General features: G+C 42.8%; 1 protein-coding gene across 1 annotated transcript in view; it reads right to left on the bottom strand.

Moving 5' to 3' along the window:
• Nucleotides 1–23,401, bottom strand: part of pelp1 (proline, glutamate and leucine rich protein 1) — a 24,228-nt gene continuing 827 nt past the window's right edge. Inside the window, exons 3-19 of the mRNA XM_047385732.1 lie at nt 21,807–21,912; nt 19,821–19,970; nt 19,627–19,698; nt 19,437–19,496; nt 19,202–19,358; nt 18,359–18,491; nt 18,132–18,219; nt 17,424–17,512; nt 14,717–14,830; nt 13,972–14,122; nt 13,682–13,835; nt 13,511–13,566; nt 7,655–7,788; nt 7,466–7,568; nt 5,437–7,041; nt 2,069–2,398; nt 1–495 (exon numbers count right to left, since the gene is read on the bottom strand). Of these exons, the coding sequence (XP_047241688.1) occupies nt 406–495; nt 2,069–2,398; nt 5,437–7,041; nt 7,466–7,568; nt 7,655–7,788; nt 13,511–13,566; nt 13,682–13,835; nt 13,972–14,122; nt 14,717–14,830; nt 17,424–17,512; nt 18,132–18,219; nt 18,359–18,491; nt 19,202–19,358; nt 19,437–19,496; nt 19,627–19,698; nt 19,821–19,970; nt 21,807–21,912 (3,592 nt within the window). The 3' untranslated portion in view covers nt 1–405. The remainder of the gene's footprint in view (nt 496–2,068; nt 2,399–5,436; nt 7,042–7,465; nt 7,569–7,654; nt 7,789–13,510; nt 13,567–13,681; nt 13,836–13,971; nt 14,123–14,716; nt 14,831–17,423; nt 17,513–18,131; nt 18,220–18,358; nt 18,492–19,201; nt 19,359–19,436; nt 19,497–19,626; nt 19,699–19,820; nt 19,971–21,806; nt 21,913–23,401) is intronic.

Below are 23,401 nucleotides of genomic sequence, written 5' to 3' on the forward strand. Positions count from 1 at the left end.
TGCTTTTTACTTTTTTAATACAAAAAACAGATTATAGTGATAAATCAAAGACATTAAAGATACAGAAAGCAATCAAAACTGGACACTTGCTGCATAATGTATGCAGAAACTCCAGCATTCTGAGGAGCATTTTATTGAGCTCTCTTGGCCACATTGTTCACTAAAAATTGTTCTGCAACTTTTACTCTACTGTAGAAGTAGTTCTGATCAGTTCCAGGATGGTAACAGGAAGCCTCCACATTTCCATGCCCAACACAATGAAGCAGGCAGTAAAGGAGCTAGATGGCAAAGAGGGACTAGAATTATTTCAGTAAAGAATGGATCATTATCTGAGGCAACTTTATATTGAAAACGGGGCAAAAGTCCATGTTGGTAGAATCAATCCCATCTGTTTAGGGTGGGCGTTTATGAATGGTTTGATCCTGAGGCAACATCTTCATCATCAGGTGGACAGGCAACAAAATCTGCCAACATGGAGGCCATAGCTTCATCATCCTGCAGGAAAACAGAGAGAAACAACAGTAATTAGGCACAACTGAATGGATTATCTTCTGACATACAGAATATGTATGTGAAACCTTTCTAGGCAAGCTATTGGGTGTAGAAGATTCATGGATGACTGGATTATAACTGCAATTCAAAATGTTTAGAACTTTCTTCACAATACTTTATCAAAGCGTTACTGGTAAATGGAAAAAAGTACCACCTCCCCACCAGGGCCTCTTTCCAGTAATCTGCTTTTACCATAGTAAATGTACTGGAAAGGCAATTTGGTTATAATGGGCCCTGGGAACTTGGGAGGTTCCTTCAAACGGTTCCTGGAATTTAAGCCCGTTTTTAGAGACAGGTTTGATTTTCTGTATCTATTGCATACATTACAAGCTCTTTTTAAAAAACTGTAATAGTAAAGCCTTGGCTGTCCTATGCCCCCCCTGAAGCAGGCACAAAGTGGTCAGAGGAACTGCAACTCTAAATAAATAAAAAGGGTGTGCAATAAATTAAAGCAGATGCAAAGGATTTTGACTGAAATGACCCAAGGAAAGCTTACTACCATGTTTCCTGGGAGATTTTATTAGTCTATCCATGACCTTGAATGCAAACTTTAGTGAAGAGGACGCTGCTCCTGTCAGTGGTGGAAAAGAGTTTGGGCCGTCACAGACCAAAGATGAGGATTGTAGGTAAACTGCGAAGACATTTTTGGTCGAGGCTCTAAACATGCAATCTTATGTCGCACTGTGAGATAGGTTCAAGGACGGCCATGGTTAGTGTACTGATTTAGTAGTAAACGGTCATTGTTCAATGTGCACACATCAAACATGATGTTGTACCAAAGTTAATTAGATCCACGTTGCATACTGTGCCATGGAATAGACTATGGCCCTCTTAGGACCCCTAAGAAGAGGTCTTACTGGGGTGGGGACTATTTGGATTCCAGTCCTGGGCTTGTTGCTACTGTAAACAGACTTTACATAACTGGACAGAATTAAAAGGAAAGGCAGATTTGCAGGAAGATGCAGAATGATTTGGCTACAGCTTTCCTTGATAATTATGTCTGCAGTGCTGGTGCTCAACAATAAACCGCTGTCAGAATGACTTAGTCATTGACTCCCAGGTGTTCAAGTATCTACACTCTATGGAAAACGAGTCAAAAGGAAAGTAAAAGATCCAAGGATACTTATGACACTTCCAATAAACTTAAACTTGTTGAGCATCTCAGATGAATCTGAGGTAGAGGCTTCAGAAATTGCTCGTTGCTGCTAGACCGGATGTTTTAAAGGCCTGATTTAAAAAAAATAACCCTGATTTAACATTTAATGATGCTGTCTTAGTTCAAGCTGCTGTTTTATCATCCACCTCAAAGCTACATCACATGCTCATAGAAATCGCTTTCACATCTCAGTTTGGAAACATGTCATTTGGAATTTTAGATAAGCTGAAAGAGTCTAATAGCTATAAATCTTTTAAATTCTATTTCTAAAAAAATCTGAACCTTTTCATTCACAAATGACCAAATACTTTATCTAATACCGCTACAGTTAATGTCATACTTCCTCTTGTTTTTCCTTACCTTTTTCTTTTCAGGACTTTGCCCGGTTTCTTCCTCTACGTTCTCTTCCTCTCTCTTCCGCTTCACCCCTTTCTCCTCCTCAATGTTACTCTCTTGTTCTTTTCCTCCCTCTTCTTCTTTTTCTCCTCCTCCTCCGTCTGTTCTGTCAGGCCGTGTCCATTCTGCTTCCTTTATGTCTCCTTGGTCAGCCTCCGTCTGCTCCTGTTCTGTAACACTTGGAGCAGCAGAGGCTTCCTCTTCTTTTGCTCCTGCTTGCAAGGCCTCGTCCTGACCGACTGCTGGCTGCTCTTCTCTCACACCAGCTTCCTGAACACTTTCCGCCACAGACTCCTGTTGAATTGGACAGAAATTAAGATGCAATGCTTCTTAATTGTATAGCAATTGTATAGCAGTCTCACTTCTGTCGGTCTGCCCCAGGGCTGCTGTGGCTGGCTACCACTGTCAGTGTGTGAATGAATGACTGATTGTATTGTAAGGTGCTTTAGGGTCCTCAGGACTTGATTAAGCGCTATACTAGTCCCGACCATTTACCACTACTATTTTATACAAATGAGATGCAGATTATGAATTCTAATTGCCGTCTGTATAAGTATGCAGATGACATGGTGCTTATACAGTCAAATTACTGTGAAACATTCTGCTTGTTTTTGTCTGATTGATGAACTAATTGAATGGTGGAAGAGCAAGACCAAAGAACTAGTGGTGGGTCAACACATTATCTGAGTCTTTCTCATCTGTTTTCATCATCCTTTGAAGTTGTTCATTCATTTAAATATCTTAGAACCTTTATTGACACAACTTTGTGTTTTTCAGAAAATGTAGATTACATTTTTCAAAAAGCTATGCAGCGTCTGCATTTAATTAGACCACTGAATACGTACAATACAAGCAAAAAGATTTTCTAGGTAACCTTTAACATGCAACCTGGTACAGACTGTACAGAATCGTTAGCCTGGCTAATAAGATCATTGGCACAGAGCAAAGAATGCTGAATGATTTGGGCAATAAGCCCCTCAGATAGTCCAGGTGGTCCTGTTTGGGGAACCTTCTGGAAGGCAATTCAGAGCATCAAGTGTAACCGAGACCGTCTTTCCTACCAAACACAATAATGTTGCTCAACTGCTGAACATTAGTCAGACTTGTGTTTTTACATGACCTTGTTGTGTTTTGAGTCACTTAGTGTCAGGGTTTATGTTTTTAACCACTATGTGAAGCCAAAGGCAAAATTCCATATATGTGGACAATAAAGATTATTCTTGTTCTCTATCAAGAATCTGGTCTGGACTCTGGCTGGGCTGCTCCAAAATCTTTATAGACTACTTTCAGTTAGAAGAAACATGTTAGTTCAATTATTGACTTTGAGCCCAATCTGCTGAGGGTAATGCTCACACTAGTTTTCCACACAGCTGGGTTTTCCACCCATGATTCCTTGCGTTTGGGCTGATTTTGACAATGATTTTAGTTTATATGGCCCCATTTTAGAAATAATCTGGTGTTTTTAAATGACATCCAGAGATGTAAAACACACAGAGTATGGTTTTGTTTTACTTTCGACAGTAAAACCAGATCCTACAATGACGTGATCAATACTTACACTTCAGACTCTTCTAACAGGGTGAATAGCACCACAGTGAAGCCCTAGTTTTATTGACGCCAGCAGAGGAATTCAAATCTACAGGTCCTTCTCAAAACATTTGCATAGTGATAAAGTTCATTATTTTCTATAATGTATTGATGAAAATTTTACATTCATATATTTTAGATTCATTGCACACTAACTGAAATATTTCAGAACTTTTATTGTCTTAATACGGATGATTGTGGCATACAGCTCATGAAAACCCAAAATTCCTATCTCACAAAATTAGCATATTTCATCCGACCAATAAAAGAAAAGTGTTTTTAATACAAAAAACGTCAACCTTCAAATAATCATGTACAGTTATGCACTCAATACTTGGTCGGAATCCTTTTGCAGAAATGACTGCTTCAATGCGGCGTGGCATGGAGGCAATCAGCCTGTGGCACTGCTGAGGTCTTATGGAGGCCCAGGATGCTTCGATAGCGGCCTTTAGCTCATCCAGAGTGTTGGGTCTTGAGTCTCTCAACGTTCTCTTCACAATATCCCACAGATTCTCTATGGGGTTCAGGTCAGGAGAGTTGGCAGGCCAATTAAGCACAGTGATACCATGGTCAGTAAACCATTTACCAGTGGTTTTGGCACTGTGAGCAGGTGCTAGGTCGTGCTGAAAAATGAAATCTTCATCTCCATAAAGCTTTTCAGCAGATGGAAGCATGAAGTGCTCCAAAATCTCCTGATAGCTAGCTGCATTGACCCTGCCCTTGATAAAACACAGTGGACCAACACCAGCAGCTGACACGGCACCCCAGACCATCACTGACTGTGGGTACTTGACACTGGACTTCTGGCATTTTGGCATTTCCTTCTCCTCAGTCTTCCTCCAGACTCTGGCACCTTGATTTCTGAATGACATGCAGAATTTGCTTTCATCCGAAAAAAGTACTTTGGACCACTGAGCAACAGTCCAGTGCTGCTTCTCTGTAGCCCAGGTCAGGCGCTTCTGCTGCTGTTTCTGGTTCAAAAGTGGCTTGACCTGAGGAATGCGGCACCTGTAGCCCATTTCCTGCACACGCCTGTGCACGGTGGCTCTGGATGTTTCTACTCCAGACTCAGTCCACTGCTTCCGCAGGTCCCCCGAGGTCTGGAATCGGCCCTTCTCCACAATCTTCCTCAGGGTCCGGTCACCTCTTCTCGTTGTGCAGCGTTTTCTGCCACACTTTTTCCTTCACACAGACTTCCCACTGAGGTGCCTTGATACAGCACTCTGGGAACAGCCTATTCGTTCAGAAATTTCTTTCTGTGTCTTACCCTCTTGCTTGAGGGTGTCAATAGTGGCCTTCTGGACAGCAGTCAGGTCGGCAGTCTTACCCATGATTGGGGTTTTGAGTGATGAACCAGGCTGGGAGTTTTAAAAGCCTCAGGAATCTTTTGCAGGTGTTTAGAGTTAACTCGTTGATTCAGATGATTAGGTTCATAGCTCGTTTAGAGACCCTTTTAATGATATGCTAATTTTGTGAGATAGGAATTTTGGGTTTTCATGAGCTGTATGCCAAAATCATCCGTATTAAGACAATAAAAGACCTGAAATATTTCAGTTAGTGTGCAATGAATCTAAAATATATGAATGTTCAATTTTCATCATGACATTATGGAAAATAATGAACTTTATCACAATATGCTAATATTTTGAGAAGGACCTGTATCTCTGAACATCTGCCACATTATCATTCAGTCTGCCCCACTAGTAACTTCTGATTGATCAGTGTTTCCCAGTTCTAGAACCCACCTGCAGACTCTGACTGGTTGTGCCTTCTTCCGAGGCAGTTATCGGCTCATTCTCTTTGACACTTTGATCCCACAAGTTCATCTTCTCCTGAAGCTCTCCTGCTGCTTCAGCAGCCTCTTGGCTGCTCTCACACCTCTCTTCCAGCGCTCCTCCAGTAACACACAGGATCTGAGGCATGGTGGGATCATCCATCCGCTCGCTCTCATCCTCCTCTCCCTCCACCTCTCTTGCTTCTTCTAAAACTCCAATGCTCTCTACCTCCTGGACCTTCATCCTCTCCTCTCCAAACAGTGATCGGCTGGTTTGCAGCTCTTCTATCCCTCCTTCTGTGTCTCCCTCCACACTATATCCAGCCACCTCCCCTTCTTCCAAGTCTGCTTGGAGAGCTTTCTCCTCCTCCTCCTCCTCCATTGCCACCTCCTCTGACTTGTCCTCTGATCCCTCCAGAGGAGGCATGTCCCCATCTTCATCCTCTTCTTCGTCTTCAAGCTCTTCTTCATCAAAGTCCTCATAGTCCTCTCCCTCATAAAACTCTTCACTGCCTTCTTCCTCTTCGTCCTCCTCATCAATACCATCCTCCTCCTCCTCCAGCTCTTCATCATCCTCCATATCCTCTTCATCTTCATCCTCGTCGTCAGTGCTGTTAATGTTTATGACTGCTGACTCTTCATTACTGGCAGGTGCAGGAGGGTGCTGGTGGAGGTGACGTCCCTGCTGGGCCAGCTGGTTCTGCAACTGGTGCATCTGGAGCGGCAGAGCCATGGGGTTGGGCTGCCCTGAAGTGGAGGCCTGCATCAACATCTGCTGGAGCTGGGGTTTCACTACAATCGAGTCTGCCAGACTACCAGCAGGAGCAGAGGCTGAGCTGGAGTTCAATGAAGAAACCAGGGAGACCACTGAGCCACTGGAGGGAGGGAATGAGTTAACGGGGGTGCTGGAAGTGGTGAGAAGTGCAGAGGAGGTGACCAGGTCATTGGGCAGTGAGGTTACATCTAATGTGGTTGGTGCCGCTGTGGTGGGAACCATGGTGACGGCATCTCCTCCAGCTAATGTAACACATGTACCACCAGGTGCAGAGGAGAGAATGTTTTGAGAGTTTGATGCTGGGTCATCCAGCTGGTTCTCCGTGCTGAGCATCCCTGGAGGAACAATGACCACGCTGTCATCTGAGTCACTCGCAAGAGATATTTCCACATCTTCTGCTTCCTCTTTGTCATAACGGACAAATACTGGTCTCTGTCCCTCTGGGGGACCCAGTCCAGGAGGGTCTGGTTGAGAGTGCATGGGGGGAGACAGCATAAGTTCTCCAGGAGCAGAGGCCTGGCCCGGCAGCCCTGGAACCAGAGAGAGATGGTTCTCCAAAGAGCCTAACAGAGAATTGGAGGCAAGGCCGAGTGGGTGACGGGCAGAGAAGGGAGGTCCAGGTGCAGGGCCTCCTAGCAGAGTTGGCAATGTTAATCTAGGGGTGGGGCCCTGACAGGACAGGACCGAAGGACTGGGGGTGGGTTTCAGGGCAAGTGGTGGCAATGGAAGGGCTATGGACGGAGTGCGGGGATGGAGGATTGAATTACAGATGGTCAGAGCTTCGGCACAGAAAGAAGAAACCTGAGAGGGAAGGGGAAGGAGGGACAGGCCACAGAATAATAAATGAATTGTAAAAACCTGAAATGTCTTAAATTCAGAGCTTATTCATAGAAACAACAGAACAGTGTGGTAATAGCAGGTGGTTCAGTATAGATGTAACACACTGTTGGAGATAAAACACTAATCAGGCCCATGACATTGTTGGCTAGTTAAACAGCTACATGAGTTTAGGAAAAAAAAAATTTAAAACAAGTTTCGATATTTTCCAGCTCATCATAAATTCTCCCACATCAAGTTTTTTAACTCTCTTTTTACTTCATGGAACCAACTTGTTGGCAATTTGCTTGGCAACAAAACGTGAAATAACATTAAAGCAGCGTTTCATGTCCTGAAAAAGTCACTTGAAAGACATCAACAGCGGCTGAATGTGCTTCTCAGGACTTACTTTGAGGTTGCGGTCAATGCGGCCGTTGCTGAGAATAGATACAGCACATGTCAAAGGTGGAGGCCAGCACGGTGATGGGACAAGAACCAAAGCTAGCAGTAACCTGTAGATTCACACAAAAAAATAAAAATGTGTGGCCTTGTTCAGAGGTACTTTCCCTTATTCAACATGACTTCATTTCAGAAATACCTGTAGAGTTCACGCCGAGCCAGGGCACTACTGTACTGCCCACTGATGCTTCCTACAGATTCACATGCAGCGATGCTGCTAGACTGCTGCTGCTGTAGGCGCACACACAGTGGCAACACCACCTCATGAAGCCGCTGCAAGACAGGTCAAGAGCAAAAACTGTCTTACCGAATGAGAAAACTCCACCTAGCTGCAGTGCACAGTTCAAGACCGACACAAATATGGGTACATCATAATCTTAATTAAAGCAGTACATCAACATTTCTTATTCCTCTAGAGGTTTTTTTATTTTTTATTTTCATCTATCTTCAGAATAATAAAAAGTCTGTTGTTCTTCCTTATATAGTAAAAAAAGAAACAGTTTAAACTCCGCCCAGTCAACTCCAAATACCCGTTCCTGCAGTGTGATATAAAATATCTATATATAAAAATCATTGTAGCTGCATAAATTAGCCCTAAACCCTCAAAATAATCTGTTGTGATAGTGTATCAATGAAAAAATTATTTTTAAAATGTATAGAATTCAAACGAAAAGAACCCAGGGATGAACTTTAATATGACGCCTCTGAGTAGAGATTATAACGTGTGTGTGAATTAGCAGGGAGTGAAGGCAGACGGTGAGTTGGGAACGGTCAAACACTTGACTCTGTCCAACCTAAACTCCACACAGTTCACGTTGCATTCAAATGTCTGATTCCCCCCCCAAGTGCAACAGTCCAATCACATGCTCTATCAGAGCCAGCAAGAACATTTTACTGGGTTTGGATATCAGTCTAAAGCCACTAATCCATCCACAGATCCAGATTCCAGTAGTCCTGTATTAGGCTTACAGTAAAATAGACATAGCAATCCAATACCTTTTATATAAACAGAATTTTCATGAATTAATTTAAAAATCATGATTTGATATTATTTAGATTGGCAGATCACATCAGGTCTAAGCATACAGCCTGAAGCTGCTGTCCATGGACAGTTTGCCAATCCCTTAGGGATACTTTAGTACTGATAGAGAGGAAATAAAATAGATATTTGTTACTAGTTTTGTGCAAACTTTTGTTGGACTGTCATACCTATAATAACTGAGGAGAGAACTATGTGCAGCACTAATATGAACTGCAGAGAGGTGACAACACGTTTCAGTAGCAACAGAAGGGGTAATTGAATCAATTCAATTCAGTTTATTTATATAGCGCCAATTCACAACACGTTGTCTCAAGTAACTTCAGAAAGGGTTTGGAATGATATAGGGTTGTTGGGGAGGTTAGATTAAACTACTGAATGTTAAGAGTTTGGCCATTTTAGAATGGGCTATGTGTAGGGGTACTACTTAAAATAATAAACTGATAAAGTTTGTCCATCTAGAGCCCACTGATGGTCATTGTTATACCAAAAACCACAAGGATTGGGATACCTCTCTCTGTCAGACTGATTATAACCATTGGAAAAGAGAAGGGGTCATACAGGTAGCAGAAATGGAGGGTGTGTTTGCACCTCAACCATAACTGAGCCGGTTTAGGCTAAACCTGAATCCACCTTACTCCAACCAACAGGGAGGGAGGTAAAAAATAATTGGAGAGCGTTGTTTCCTGTTGCATTGTGTGAAAGGTGCGTAACATTAAAATGGGCTTAGTCAATTCTATCGAAACATATAGATTCCAAGTCAGGTACATACATTGATAGTTAGGATTAATTGGAAACAGTGCAGTCAGATTCAGTTATTTATTCAAATTGGATAAAATGTTTTTCTATCTAAGGAAACCCAGCAGATTGCATCCAGTCAGTGACTTGCAGCATTCACTCCTCCTGGATGAGCATGTGGAGACAGTGGACAGTCACTGGCGTTGACTTTGCAGCAATCCCTCATACTGAGCATGCATGTAGCGACAGTGGAGAGGAAAAACTCTTTTAACAGGAAGAAACCTCCAGCAGAACCAGGCTCAGTGTGAGCGGCCATCTGCCACGACCGACTGGAGGTTTGAGAGAACAGAGCAGAGACACAAAGAGAACAAAGAACCACTGATCCAGTAGTACTTTCTATGGTGTTAGGGTTTGAAAACCTTTGTATTGTTTATCACTCATGTCTGCTCTAAGTGCTTTTCCCTCCTACATGCCACAGAAAGGGATATGGGGGAGACGAGTGAGTTATGCTTTTATCAGCAACATCTAGGGGCTGCTCGTACCAAGTCCCCACTCCCTCTCTGTTTAAAATCAAGACACATGAATCCTAAACTTTCTGACCCCACCCACGCACGCACGCACACACACACAAACACACACACACACACACACACACCCTGAATGTTTGTTGAACTGTGTGTGAACCAGCATGTATAAATAAAGAGAGAGGGGTGCCAACACTTTGTAGTCTGCACTGCAAAGTGAGCTACCCTTGCTGCAAGTAAAACTGACTCTGTATCGTTCTTGACTAATTAATACCTAACATACGGGAAGGGAAAGTAAATGTTAATGGATGTAGCTCCTTTAGTGGTTTCATCTAAAAAGAAAGAACAGATTAACTCTGAGCCAGTTTTCAAGTCTAGAGTATAAAAGAGAGCACAAACAGTCAGTAAAAGCACAGCCACTAACTATGTCTAGGAGAGACAAGGTTAAACAATGAAAGACAGGGCTATGTGGATCATCTGTAGAAGGTGAGCATTACGTTGTTGGCAGCAGAGGCTTGGACGATGCCCAATCAAATCAATCAAAGAGAGTTGCTTTAGTTATTTTTAGCTTCCAGGCTTTATTTACTGTGGAATGTGTAGGATCTGGAAGTTTTAAGTGCAGCTTGGTAGAAGACTCGTAAAAAATCCTTCCTAGTTTTAAAATACAAGAAATATACAGACTGCTGCCACTTATTATGTAATTATCAATCTTTTAAAGTAAACCTGACAATGTGCAGTATAACTGAGTACACCAACGTACTTTACAACACAAAATGCTGAAGTAAAGGTGTTTTGGGAGGTTAAATATCAGTATCAGCTGATGTGTAAATAATATCAGGATCAGGTTAGAGACCCCAGCATTTCTAAACTCCGGCTGATCTCGGCTTCTTGGTGGGTTTTGGTTTTGGCTGTGTGGGCTCTCTGCCTTTGCGAGCTTTGGTGTGGGTTTTCTCGCAGAGCTACTTCAGGCAGGGGCATGGGGGTTGGGGATGTTCTTGGACCTGGAGGCTATGGGTCTTCTTCTCACGTGGGTGCAGCTTTGCAGGGGGCTTTGTTTTTGGAGGGCTGGTGGGAGCGCACTTGCATGGTGTGGGCTTTGTGCATGGCTTCCGCTTTGGGTGCTCATTGCTGCGTACTGTCCTACGCTGTTTGGCGTGCTGTGGTGTCGGGGTGGTGGTCCTGTGCGTGGCGGCTCTGGCATCCGTGTTTTGTACGGCAGGACGGGCGTCGTTGGGCTCGGCGGTTGCATCGGGCCTCTGGGCCTTATGGTGAGGTGGGGTTTACTTGTCTGCTGGGTGGTTCCTGGTGGGTGGTGTGTGCTTGGGGTTGGTGGTCTCCACCGTGCCCCTACCGATGTATGGAAGGTTGTGTGGTGTTGCTGTGACGTTGGCTCGGGGGGAGACGCAGCTTGGCTTCGCCTTGTTCTTCTGCTTGGCTGGCATGGATGTTAGTGGTTCTGCATCTCCGGTCTTGTTAGGCTGGTGTCTTTTCCTTGGGCACGGTGGAGGGCAGGGTGGTGCATCGCGGGGTCTGCTTGACTGCCTAGCTGCCCCGGGGGGTCTCTGCTTGATTGTCTGTGGGGCGTGCATGTGCCTATGCTGGTCCGTAGCTTGGATTTGGGCGGGCCTGCCATTTTGGGTTGGGTGCTTCTTGTTAGCGGCCACGGTGTTGGTGTGGGACGTGTTTTGTTGCCCTGCTTGCCTGGTCTTGTGGCTGGGTTCTGATGCCAGGCATCGGGGACTGGGGGCTCTGTTGACTCTGCCCCATGGTTCGGGGTTGGTTGGGCATGTTGGTCATTTGCCCTCCTTGGTGTGGCGTATTCTGGTTGTGCTGGGCCGGCTGGTCTGCTCTTTTTTTCAGTGGTGGGCCGCACTCTTGGTCGATGCTGCGCACGCTTCCGGCTGGCTCCTTTTTGTTGGGGTCCGATGGCTCCTTCGGGCAGGGGGCGGGACTTCGGTGCCCGGTCCGTCGGTTGGGGAGGCGTCGGGCTCCAGCGAGGGGGTCTTGGCCGGGCGGTGTACAGTGTTGATTGAGATGTGGCTTCGTTGTGATGGAGGGGCTGGCCAGCTTGCTTGGTGCAGTGGGGTGTGCCGTGAGGGAGGGTGGGTGGCCAGTATCCTGGGGCTCCTCCGGGGTTTGGGTGTGGGGTTGCCCGGTCCTTGGCGTGCTGTGGTGGCCTTCCTCCAATGCTTCCTTCTGTGGCTCTTGTCCCTGGCCAAGCGCAGGGCTATGGTTGGCGGTCAGGTGAATGGGGCGGCGGAGCATGTCTCGTGCCCGCACTGGGGCGGCTGATGAGATGTGCTTGGCCTGGAGCGGTTGGCCTGCCCTGCCCGGTTACCCGGCTGGCACATATTTCCCTCTCACGGACTGATGGGCTGGGGCTGCTGATGGTGGGCGAATGGTTGGGTGGGCTTGGCAGGGGGGGAATCAGGGTGGCAGGCTAGGGGGTGGCATGGGGGACTACAGCGTGTGGAGTGAGGAGGTTGTGTCCTCTTCTTGGATGTGGGGTCACTGGCATCTGGATCGGCGATGGTAGAGGTGAGCTGGATAGTGTTTCTACCTGGGCTATCATTTCAGAGGCAGTGATGTGGTGTGTCTGTGTGGTTGCGGGGGCGGGGACGCCGGCTTCGAGTGCTTGCCGTTGGCTGGGGAACTCTTGCCGGGTGAGTTTGTCCCGTCTTGGTGTGGGGTCAGGGGCTCTGTTTTGAGCTTGGTGCTCGACTGTGTCTGCCCTGTTGTGCCTGTGGGCAGGGGCTAGGACAGCATTGCGTGGGGCCCTTGCCTTGCTGTCGCGGCGCGCTGTGTGGTGGGGGTGGGACGCAGCAGGGGTGCTTGGAGCGGGGCTGTGTGTGGTGCTTGCACTGTGTGGGTGTTGCTTCGTCGGCCATTCGGGGATGAAGCTCTCCTGTGGGAGTGTGCACATGTGCTGTGGGGGGGTGATTGATGGCGTTTGGGTTCGGGGGCATGTATTTGATATCTGTGTCCTGGTTGGGGGTGGCCCAGTGGGGAGATTCATGTTGGGTTCATTGGGGGCGGAGGGCTCATGAGGTTGGAATCGGAAGTCATTGAGGGTTGGGACTACTCTATTCTGTGATGGCTCTGGTTGGCGGGCTTGTTTGGACCATGTAGACCCCTCTTTTGTTCACACGTTCAGATGTTTGAACCACCCTGCACCAGACTCCACCTGGAGTATTATTTAAATCCAAGCTGTAGGAAAATAGTTGACTTGGCCATGCTTAGGGATGCTGGCATCGTTTAGTAGGACTTGCAATGGTTTACCAAGATGTGTTAATGTTAAGCCTATCAATAGTCTGAAGGCTATAAAATAAAAATCCATATGTTACAGTCATCTGGAAACAAACAAACGGTTTCCTCTCGGATTCGAATGAATTCAGCTGAAAACTGCGGGCCAGGATGCTGGATGAATCAGGTTATAAGTTGACAAACCACAAATGTTCTGTCAAATGTGTTATGCTTTTCCATTTTGCTGTTAATACAAAAAATCAAGACTGAAACATATCTAGTGATAGATCCTCCCCTGAATTCATAGTATACTGCCTACGAACAGCAGGTCTGTTTTAAAAGATGTGCATTAAATATGCAACATCTGACCAATGGCATGAAACGTTCTTCACTAAGAATATGCCTGGGAGGACCATTATTATTTGTAATAAATAAAAACCATAAGATGTACCTTGTGTATGTCATCCTTTAGAAGTGTCCCACTGGTCTGTATGATGAGTCTTAGTACTGTGGAGAAAACACCTCTGTCAGAGCACATAAGAACAGGTCCCGACCCATCCCATCTCAGATACACAAAACTTAAATGTAGATGACACGTTTTCAAACAAAGGCACCATCTAACCTTTAAGAGCTGAGAGGCAGGTATCCTGATTGGACAAAGGGTCTCCTTTTCTTTGGAGTGATGTCCCCACTGTATCTGCTATGACTAACTGTTTTGTTCTCCGAGGACCAGGTTTCCCCCCAGGAACCACATCAACCGACAGACCCGCCCGCAGCTGGAGAAGGAGGGTAAAGAAAGGAATGGGAACGGTAATCAAGCCATAATTTCTGGCAACTATTCAAGAATCCTCTCATTTTTCCCCCAGAATTGAACTAAATGCATTTTTTACTCGATGTGCAAACTCATTTTACCTTGACAGATTCTGCACCAGGCGTGATGTCACCAAGCATGTGGTTAAACAGAATTTCTGCATGGCTGGATGCTCCCTGAAGGATATTAGCTGAAGCTCCAAAAAGCTGGACCCATAGTTCTAAAGTTCTGTACACAGATACCCTCACTGAGCTGCAGGATGAAGAAGGATGCAAAAAAGGGGGGTTATAACACCATCTTCTAAAACACGTCCACATAAACGCACACCTTTCCTAACCACACTGAACTCACTGATCTACACCTGGTTGCTTGCATTGCAACAATAGGTGGAATCATATGGAAAACCAAGAAGGAAAGTGTTTTCAGTGTACTTGAGAAAACAATTTTGAAAAATGAACTGCTTAGACCATGTGGTGAATGATAAACTCAATATATTATTGTATATCAGGCAAAATCCTCACAGGGCCAAACCAGCATTAATGCAGTAGTTGGCAGCGCTGCTAAAGGAATTAAGAGACAGCATTTGATTTTTTTTCTTTTTTAAACCTCCAAAGTTTTATGGAGGAAATTGAAAACGGTTTGACCCAGATCTGTGATGGGATGTATCAAACTAAACAGCTGAACAATGCAGAATGAGTTATTCCAGCATTAATCTGATCTAATCTTGATTTTACCTAAAATTCTAAACAAAATAATAATAAAAACTCACGAGAACAACAAATCATTCTCATTTTTGATGTGAAACCACAGCTTACATATGCCACAATTAAAAGCAGTGTTAGTTACCTATAAGCTCTCTGTTGTCCAACATTAGCTTCAGGTACAGCTGTCCATGCAGACAGTGTCTGAGAAAACAGCCTCTGTATTACAGCAGCGTACTGCATCATGCCGCTCCGAACTCTGAAACGCACAGAGTCAGCACCACAAACACAACAGCTTAGAATGAGTTTATACAATCAGCTACATTCTACTTTTTAATACAAAATACATACTTGAAATGTCTGATTAATGTTGATGGAATACTTCGCAAAACAGAACATTTATATAAAAAATTGGTTCAAATTAATTAGGATGTATTAAAGCATTTTGTTTATATTTATAAAATGTAAATCAAATATAAAATGAATATCGTTTTATTGCCAGTAAAAGGTTTTCAACCAAGTACTTTTGTATTATCAGTTATTTAATTTGTCTATTTACATTTATGCCCCTGAAATGAAGGGATTGTGTTAAAAATGTTTTAGTTCCACACATTTAATGCAACCTTTTTTTCAACCCACTGAATTAGAGCAGAAAGTCCGAGTTGTTTTGTTAAAAATGAATTGAGGTACTGTACAGAACCAAAATTAGAAAAAAGTAATATTTATGGACCTGGCTGTAGAGCAATTACAGTTCATAGAGTTAAAAATGACAAGAAGTGAAGGCTTGAAATATTTAAGAGTTATGGCTTATAGGTGGAGAGGCACAGAATCCATAGTGCTTGAAGTCCAGTTAGAAGTGAACCAGCTGGTTCTGGTCCACTGGGTTTTCTAAAGTCCATCTACCAGGAACTTCAAAACACCTAATTATTCCTTCTGCTGACAAGATTTATAAAGATATTGATTTTATTTTCCAGCAGGACCTGGTACCAACCCACACTGCCAAACGTACCAAACACTGGTCCAATGACCATGGTGTTACTGTGGCCGATTAGCCAGCAGACTGGTCTGACCTGAACCCTATAGAGCAAAGATTCCCAACTGGGGATACTTGTACCCCTAGTGGTACGGGAGCGCATTGCAGGGGTGACGTGGAAACATTTCATATTTTATTTCCAAGATGGGGGTAAATATCATCAGTTAGTAGAATGAATACTTGGATGTGTGATACTTTATTAGGACCCAGGTGCAAAATACACCAAGCTTGTATCAACCAAAAGAGCAAAAAATAAAATAAACTACAATAAAACAACTACAGGCGTGAAGGACTAGAGCAGGGGGGTCATTGCTGTTCACCTGGACGACGCTCCGCTAACGAGAGAGAGAAAAGTAGCAGCTGTTTCCACTCTGCTGATCTATCAAAGCTTATCAAGGACAAGCAATCTCAGGTGGTTCTTTAAAACTCAGTTAAATGCAGAAAACAAAGTAGAAATGATATAGTGAGCCTGAATATTAGTTTTATTAAGTGTTCTGTTGCTGATTTTTCAGGTTCAAATGTATCGGTGACTTACTCAAAAGAGCTCCAGTTTTTGTTATGACAAAAGCAGGTTTATTGTTTGTTGATTTTGTATTTTTTAGATTTCTCATTAACCTTGGCGTCAACAGTTATCTTTATGTTTAATTAGAACTGAAAAGAACAAAATGAAATAAAAGGAGTAAATGTTCGAGTTAAAGAGATTAAATAAAAATTATTTATATTTAATAATCATTTGTTGTACATTCTATTTTTACTAAGACATTTAACTGAGGGCAGCGTTTACCCTACCATTATCCAAGAGGGCCCCCCCGCTCCACCAACAAGGCCACATGCCCCCCCAAGAGGATCATGGAGTATTTGTACATTTTAACGTTTTTGTCATTCATTTTATTAGATCACGTTGTGAGCATTTTTTGTCCCTGCATCGTTGCTATTCTACTTTCTATGGCCCAACGTGACAAAAGCTGGACAAAAAACACACTCCTCATACTCTGCATGTCAACGACGGTGACGTGCAGAGTTACGTGCGCTCCCACGCAGGTGAACACCCACTCCCGACAGCGGACAGAGAGAGCACTGAAAAACATGCCGCCAAAAGCTGGAAAGCAGGCAAGGACATCTGCGGTTCTAAAAAGGGCTGAATTTAGTTTTGATGGCAGCACTGCCTCTACTGCAAGCAGCAGCAGGGCTAACTCTCCTACTCCTACCTACCTAGGTAGCTAGGTAGGTAGGTAGGTACCTAAGCAACCTGGGCTTCCTCAGCAGAACCACATGCTGATCTTCTCCATGCTATGCTACATTGATGCAGACATTCATGCTAAAGTATTGATTCATAGAATTGAACATACGTTTTTCAGATGCCTGATATTTCTGTTCAAAGTCTAATTTCTTTTTATCTCATGTTTTCATTTTTTGAGACACTAAATTTAGGGGGTTTATTCTATGTAAGCCATAATCTTAAAACTTACAATTAATAAAGGCGTGAAATATTTCACTATGAGCAATGATTCTGTACAAGAGTTTCACTTTCTGAAATGACTGACAAAACAATAGAGATTTTCTACATTTTTTAAATGTACTTGTATGTAACCCCATCCAGACTAGCTGTTAGCCTGACTGTCATGTTACAACCACCATGTAAGATACTGTCTACTCATAAACTCCTCACAGAATACAATTGAAAAAAATCTGAAGTATTTATTTAAACCTAATTAAAACGATGTTGTTATAACTTCTATAAAAAGGCCTGCAAACAGCATGGTAGAGGTAATGAGACAAACAGAGAGAGAGGTGGAAACGGACAGAAGTATGTACTCACATTGTGATGAGCTCTGCCAGCACCTCCAAAGTGCTGATGTGAACACTGGGGAGCACCAACAACCTCAGACTTCCTTCTGCTGTTAAATTCTGATAAACAAGGCCGATAAAGAATGAATCTGAATCACTACTTCAGTTTGACATACATCTGTGTTACCAGGGCTGTAATGTTCACATATTTCCCCTTAGCTGTCATAGTTGTTGGGTGTATAATTTTTACACTGACCAGTTTATCATGTTTTTTATTTATTTTTTTGCCGCCAAGTTATATTTTTACTGAGGCTAAGTCTTGTTTTACTTATTCAACTGCAGTCTGTATTTCCCGATTTAATAGCTGGAATCAGCTGTGTTCAAATCATACTGACATTTCTTTATCCAAAACAACCTGCTATGTTAACGAATAACCGGAGTCCATCTACAAAATATGAACAGCCACAGTGAGACAAAATTCTCCTCTCTGTTAGTTCTGAGGTTTTAATGCTTCTAAAATCATTTTAATCCTACTATAAGAGTCCAAAAACACATAATACAGCTTCCACCAAGTCATTGTTGATGAAGCCAAATAAGAAACGTTAATTAAAACCTAGTAAACCCTGAAACCTTAAGTGAGTGTATTTACTGTTCTAATCACCATTTTCAGAAAGTTGCCACAGCATTTGTCACATATGAGTATCATTGCAGTAAAAAAATGATGTGTGTGTGCACTCACAATGCTCTTGGAATTGACAGCGAGTGCTCGGCACACCAGGTTGAGTATTGGTCTGACAGGTAGGTGTACAGCTGAGGCCGGATCCGCTCTGATGGAAAGAAAAAGGGACTCAATAAGTGAAACCTTGAAGAAGCATCCTGCCCATGATCACTTTTCCCGATTCATTCTCTTTATTCTAATTGTTCTAAAAGGTGTCATTTAAGTCATCTGTCTCCAGTGTTTCCTACCTGAATGTGTGTTTAATTGCCAGGCAGACAGCTGTATATCTGTGCTGGAGCTGCAGAAAGAGCAGTGGATCTGTTTGATCAAGATAAGGAAAGGGTAGTTCCACACCTGGACCTCGATACTGCACTGCTTCATCTGTAACAGAACAACAGAAGTCGACTTATGCCCCTTTTCCATTAGAACCTACTCAACACAGTTCATCTCGGGTCAGTTCTACTCTACACTGTTTGGTTCGTTTTCCATTACAATTGAGAACCATCTCAGTGTGGGCGGTACCATCAATGAGGACCCACAGTCAGAAAAAGTAATGATTTTTTTGGATGTGACACACACAACAACAATGTAGGACCTGGTGCTCAGGCTATGGCTGCTGCTGAGAGGAAAAAGAACCAGAGAACGGTGCAGGCTGCAAGATGAAGCAGTCTGGATAGACAGAGGAGAGGGAGGGAAGCCATGCAGCGGTACAAGCTCAAGGATGTATGAGGGTCAGCTAACGCTACCCAATGCTAGCTTGCTTTAGTGATTTTATGCACAATAAGTACAGTGTACAGCGATTCAATAGTTAAAGATATTAGTTATTATAATATGTATGCTGTGACTTGTGATGCGGTCCCCTGTTTATTGTATTTTGGTTTGTTTAGTGCTTTGGGCAACATGGGTTGACAGATGTGTGCTAAACCAAAACACTTAAACAATTTCCTTGTTTACTTTAATTTAATTTGTCACTTTAGTTACAAAGGCTGAAACCTCTACACCATGATGCAGTCAGTGGTCTTTAAAAGCAGGTATACAACTTTTAATGAAATGGATTATTATGACACATCATCACTGACAGAAAACTGTACCTGTTTCAGAACCTTGATAGATCTGAGCCAGAATGCCATTGGCTGAGGCCAGCAGACATTGAATTTGATTGGTCCAGCCTTCAGATCTGCCGGTCCCCAGTGACCTGTCCGCCAGACCCCCCAGACAGGGCAGATGGCCGTAACCCTGACAGGCCACCTGAGAGGACAATCAGAACCAGAGAACATGTTAAACAAAGACGGGGAGTGATAGTTCAGTTTGGCAGTAAATACACACCTCTTGTGTTTTCCTGCTTGTGCTGTCCATTTTGGAGAGGAAATAGGCTCCTAGTTTGTTCTTAGAGAGAAACAAAATCAGCACAAGTTGGATTAACTGTATTTGTTCAACAAGCCAATCATATGCAACAAAGCTAAAACGTTGACATCCAATTCATCACCAAATCTTAGCATTGTGTAGGATGTTTCACCTTGAGGGAGCCACAGGCTCTGGGGTAGTAGATCATACAGGCTTTCATCCCCTCCATGGCTGCAAGCTCACACTGACACAAAAACAAAGACAAACAATTTCCCTGATTCAAAAGTAACATCAAATATTCTAAAATACTACATTTACAGTGCCATAAAGACAGGAAATATGTTCTTATTGAAGTTCCCCACTAACCTCTGTCTTAAGGCCCAGGAGTGAAGTTAAGATACCAAGGATGGAGTTGAGGCCAACCTCCCTGGCAAGCTCTGCTAGCTGACATGAGTACTGCAGTAGGTCTTTCAGAATGTTTACTGCCAACTGGATGGTCTGAGGGGGAGCCTGAGACTGCAACAGCAAAAACAAAAACAAAAATGTTACGTGGAACCTGACGAAGCAATTGAAAGTTGTATACAAGATAAACATAATGTGTTTAAAGACATAACTTTAAAACTATTATTAGAAGAAAGGTTGAATGAAAAATCTCCCCTGTAGTACCTCCACAGAGCCACTAGGGGTCACAACCCCATCATTGAAGGCTTTGTAATTATTTTAATCATTATCAAATATCTTTACCAAACACCAATACTTGATACAATAAAACGTTTTTCAGTACTAATTAGTTTTGGTGAATGCCTGACTCAATAAATACAGAAACTGAACTACGATGACATACAGCAAATTCTACCTTGATTTAGAACTGGAATGTCATGGCTTATTTAAATATGTAACATATTCAGTGTTTGATCAGCATCTGCCGTTCTCAGAGTAAGAACCATGCGTTGGTTCTTCCAACCATACAGATCCAGATCTAATCATGCAAATATGTGGAATAAATAGTTAAATACTTCTATAATTTATAGAACAGGATTTAGGTCACTCAGAAGTGTGCAACCTCTCTCTGCCACTCTTCACAGTCACTGCATTTTAATGAAAATCCTCTACCTGTAAAGTATTTATCTTAACAGTTTAGCTCCACAGGGTTCACTGCAGAGTCCCACGACAGCCAGTTTTTAGTGGGATAGCTCCCCACCACCGTCAAGGGACAGGGAGTGCTGTGTAGCTTGCAGATTATCATGGGACATCTGATAATTACTTCTTCAAGCACTAGCTCAGATGACATCTAGGTTTACATTGCACAGTGGGAGGAAATCTGTCAATTACTTAATGCATTACATTTTCTGTAATTAGCCAATAGAAATGAAGGTGTTAAAGACCCAGCCCTAACTTTAACATCTGTTAACATGCTAGTTCACCAGTGGGATATTTCAAATACAGCCTCCAACTATTTGTTACATCTCGCCAAACTTTTTGAATTTGAACCAGGCACCCACACTGTGGACTAGAATTTTAGTGCGCACAACATTTGAAATGCACCCATAGAACTATATAACTGAAAAAGTACTTTTTTTATACTTGATTGTTGTGCAACAAACTACTTGAAAAATATTAAGTGAAAAATTGTATCGAGTAAAATCTAGAGACAGAAATCCAGGAAATGTCATGAATTATTCAGTCAACAGTCACATCAATAACATAATAAACATATTAAGACCACTATTAACTGTTTAAACTTGGGCATCTGATGACATTCTTGAAGGGTTGCATTGATTCATATGAGAACATTTTAGCCACAATCATGTGTTTTTAGAGGCAACCAAACTGACATTTCAACTGAAACCTTAAAGGCCAAACAAAATGGTACACAATAAAGTTTAGTATTATCGGCAGACATTGGCACAAAAAGAATAAAAAAATTCATTGAAGAGAATTACAGTGATACAACCTATTTATAGGAAATATGTCAGAATCTTAATGAGATTCCTGAAAAAAAAAACTTTGGAGTTTAGAAGTCACAAAGTGAACATATCCCCCAGCTCTGTGTGTGTGTGTGTGTGTGTGTGTGTGTGTGTGTGTGTGCGCCATGTTGTGAGGACCCACTGCTCCTTGTGGGGACCGAAGCCTGGTCCCCATGGGAAAATGCTGTTGTTGGGTTACGGGACAGGTTTAGAACTAAGTTGTAAGGTAAGTTTAGGTTTGGCATGTACTAGTAATGTTTAGGTTTGGGTGGGTTTAGGGTTAGGCCATATACCTGACTGAAAAATGAATGGAAGTCAATGCCCCCAAAGTCCCCATAATGATAGAAACACCCAAGCTGCGTGTGTGGGTGTGTGTGTATCTTACCTGTATGACCTGCTGCAGGGAACGCAACCAGGAGAGGCAGTGCTGCTGGAACAGATCACTGGAGCTGTCTTTAACCAGCATGGAAAGCAGGCACAACCCCTCGAACCTGCTCAAACGTAAAAGCACACAGACCCATGTCTCCATCACTTTAAGTACTGAATGTAAAGTTGGACCGACTAATAAAATATTCTGTTTTACCAGATCTGTACCACAGTACCAAATGAGTCATTTAAGGCTGCGAGAAGACCATACATATGCACTATTTTGCCCAAAGTATTGGATCACTCCTGAAGGTCAGTTACCTCAAGTGTTCCAATCACGAGTGGGAATGACAGCAACACAGGCACAAAAATAGTAGCAATATCTGCAGACCTTCAAGCTTTATCTGGCCTTTAGATTAGCTCAGCATCAGTGCATAGAGAGCTTCGTGAAACAGGTTTCCAGGGCTAAGGGGCTGCATCCAAGCCTCAAAGCCAAGGTCAATAAAGGTGTTGAATGCAGTGGGGTAAAGAACACTATGACTGAACTCTAGAGCAGGTATTCTCTGACACGTTAAGATAAAAAATTCAGAAACACCAGAGTGGGATGAGAATTTGAACAGGACGATGAAGCTGCAGGCCTCAGTGCTGGATTCTGGAACCCACAGATTTGGAAACCCACATAAAACCTCTTGGATTTACTGATGAGGGTCGTAACCTCTTACCTCAGAACCTCACTGACTTGAGGGTACTGTGGGATGTCATTCTTTAGCAGACAAGTCATCTTGTCAATAGCACGAGACAACAAGCAGATTTAAGAAGCAGTCATCCAAAAAATTACTCAGTAAACAAGTATTTGGTAAAAAGGCCATCTAATTACCAAGTAACTGATCATAACACCTAATTTAATTCATACAAAATGATGCAATCAGACTGACTGTCTATAAAGTTATGTGCAAATTCAGGTGTTTTGAAGAATTAAAAAAAAATGCGTAAAAATAAATTTTAGAAAATCAAATTCAGGCTTAAGAAACACATTTTGATATTTATTGTTCTCAACATAGATTTTGTTACAATTTATTACTTTGAGTTAGCAATAAATATGTTAGAACAGGGTGAAATACTTTCAGTGACAACATATACAGTTTAATGTATCTTTGCTTGATCTCCTAATAGCACAACAGGCTCAGCAGACAGAAAATAACATCAGAACAATGAAGCTTGGCTTCAAGCAAGGTGTCTCATTCACATAAACTATGTAGGCATGTTTCTAGTTTCTGCTGCACTTTTGGTTAAAACACGCTTGTCCTTTATTTTTTATGAAGTAACCAGAGAGCTCTGGCTGTAAAAGATGCTCAAGGACACATGGCGAGTTATTGAAAAACTAACATTTGTTACTGTGATGTAGGTATAAGCCTCACTGTTAACTTTTGTTCTAATAAACAGGTAGAGATAAAGAAATGACTACTGCACATGTCCACTAAAAAAAACAACTTTAATGATACATCACCACTTTAACAGGAACGTTTTACATTTCCTATTAATTTCACCCAGAAGTCGATAATGCCTAACTGTTTGTGGGTCGTGTATGTGTCAGAAGGTAAACAACAAAGACTT

The sequence above is a fragment of the Girardinichthys multiradiatus genome, chromosome 14 (genome assembly GCF_021462225.1).
Source record: "Girardinichthys multiradiatus isolate DD_20200921_A chromosome 14, DD_fGirMul_XY1, whole genome shotgun sequence".
In the NCBI taxonomy this organism is placed as follows: Eukaryota; Metazoa; Chordata; class Actinopteri; order Cyprinodontiformes; family Goodeidae; genus Girardinichthys; species Girardinichthys multiradiatus.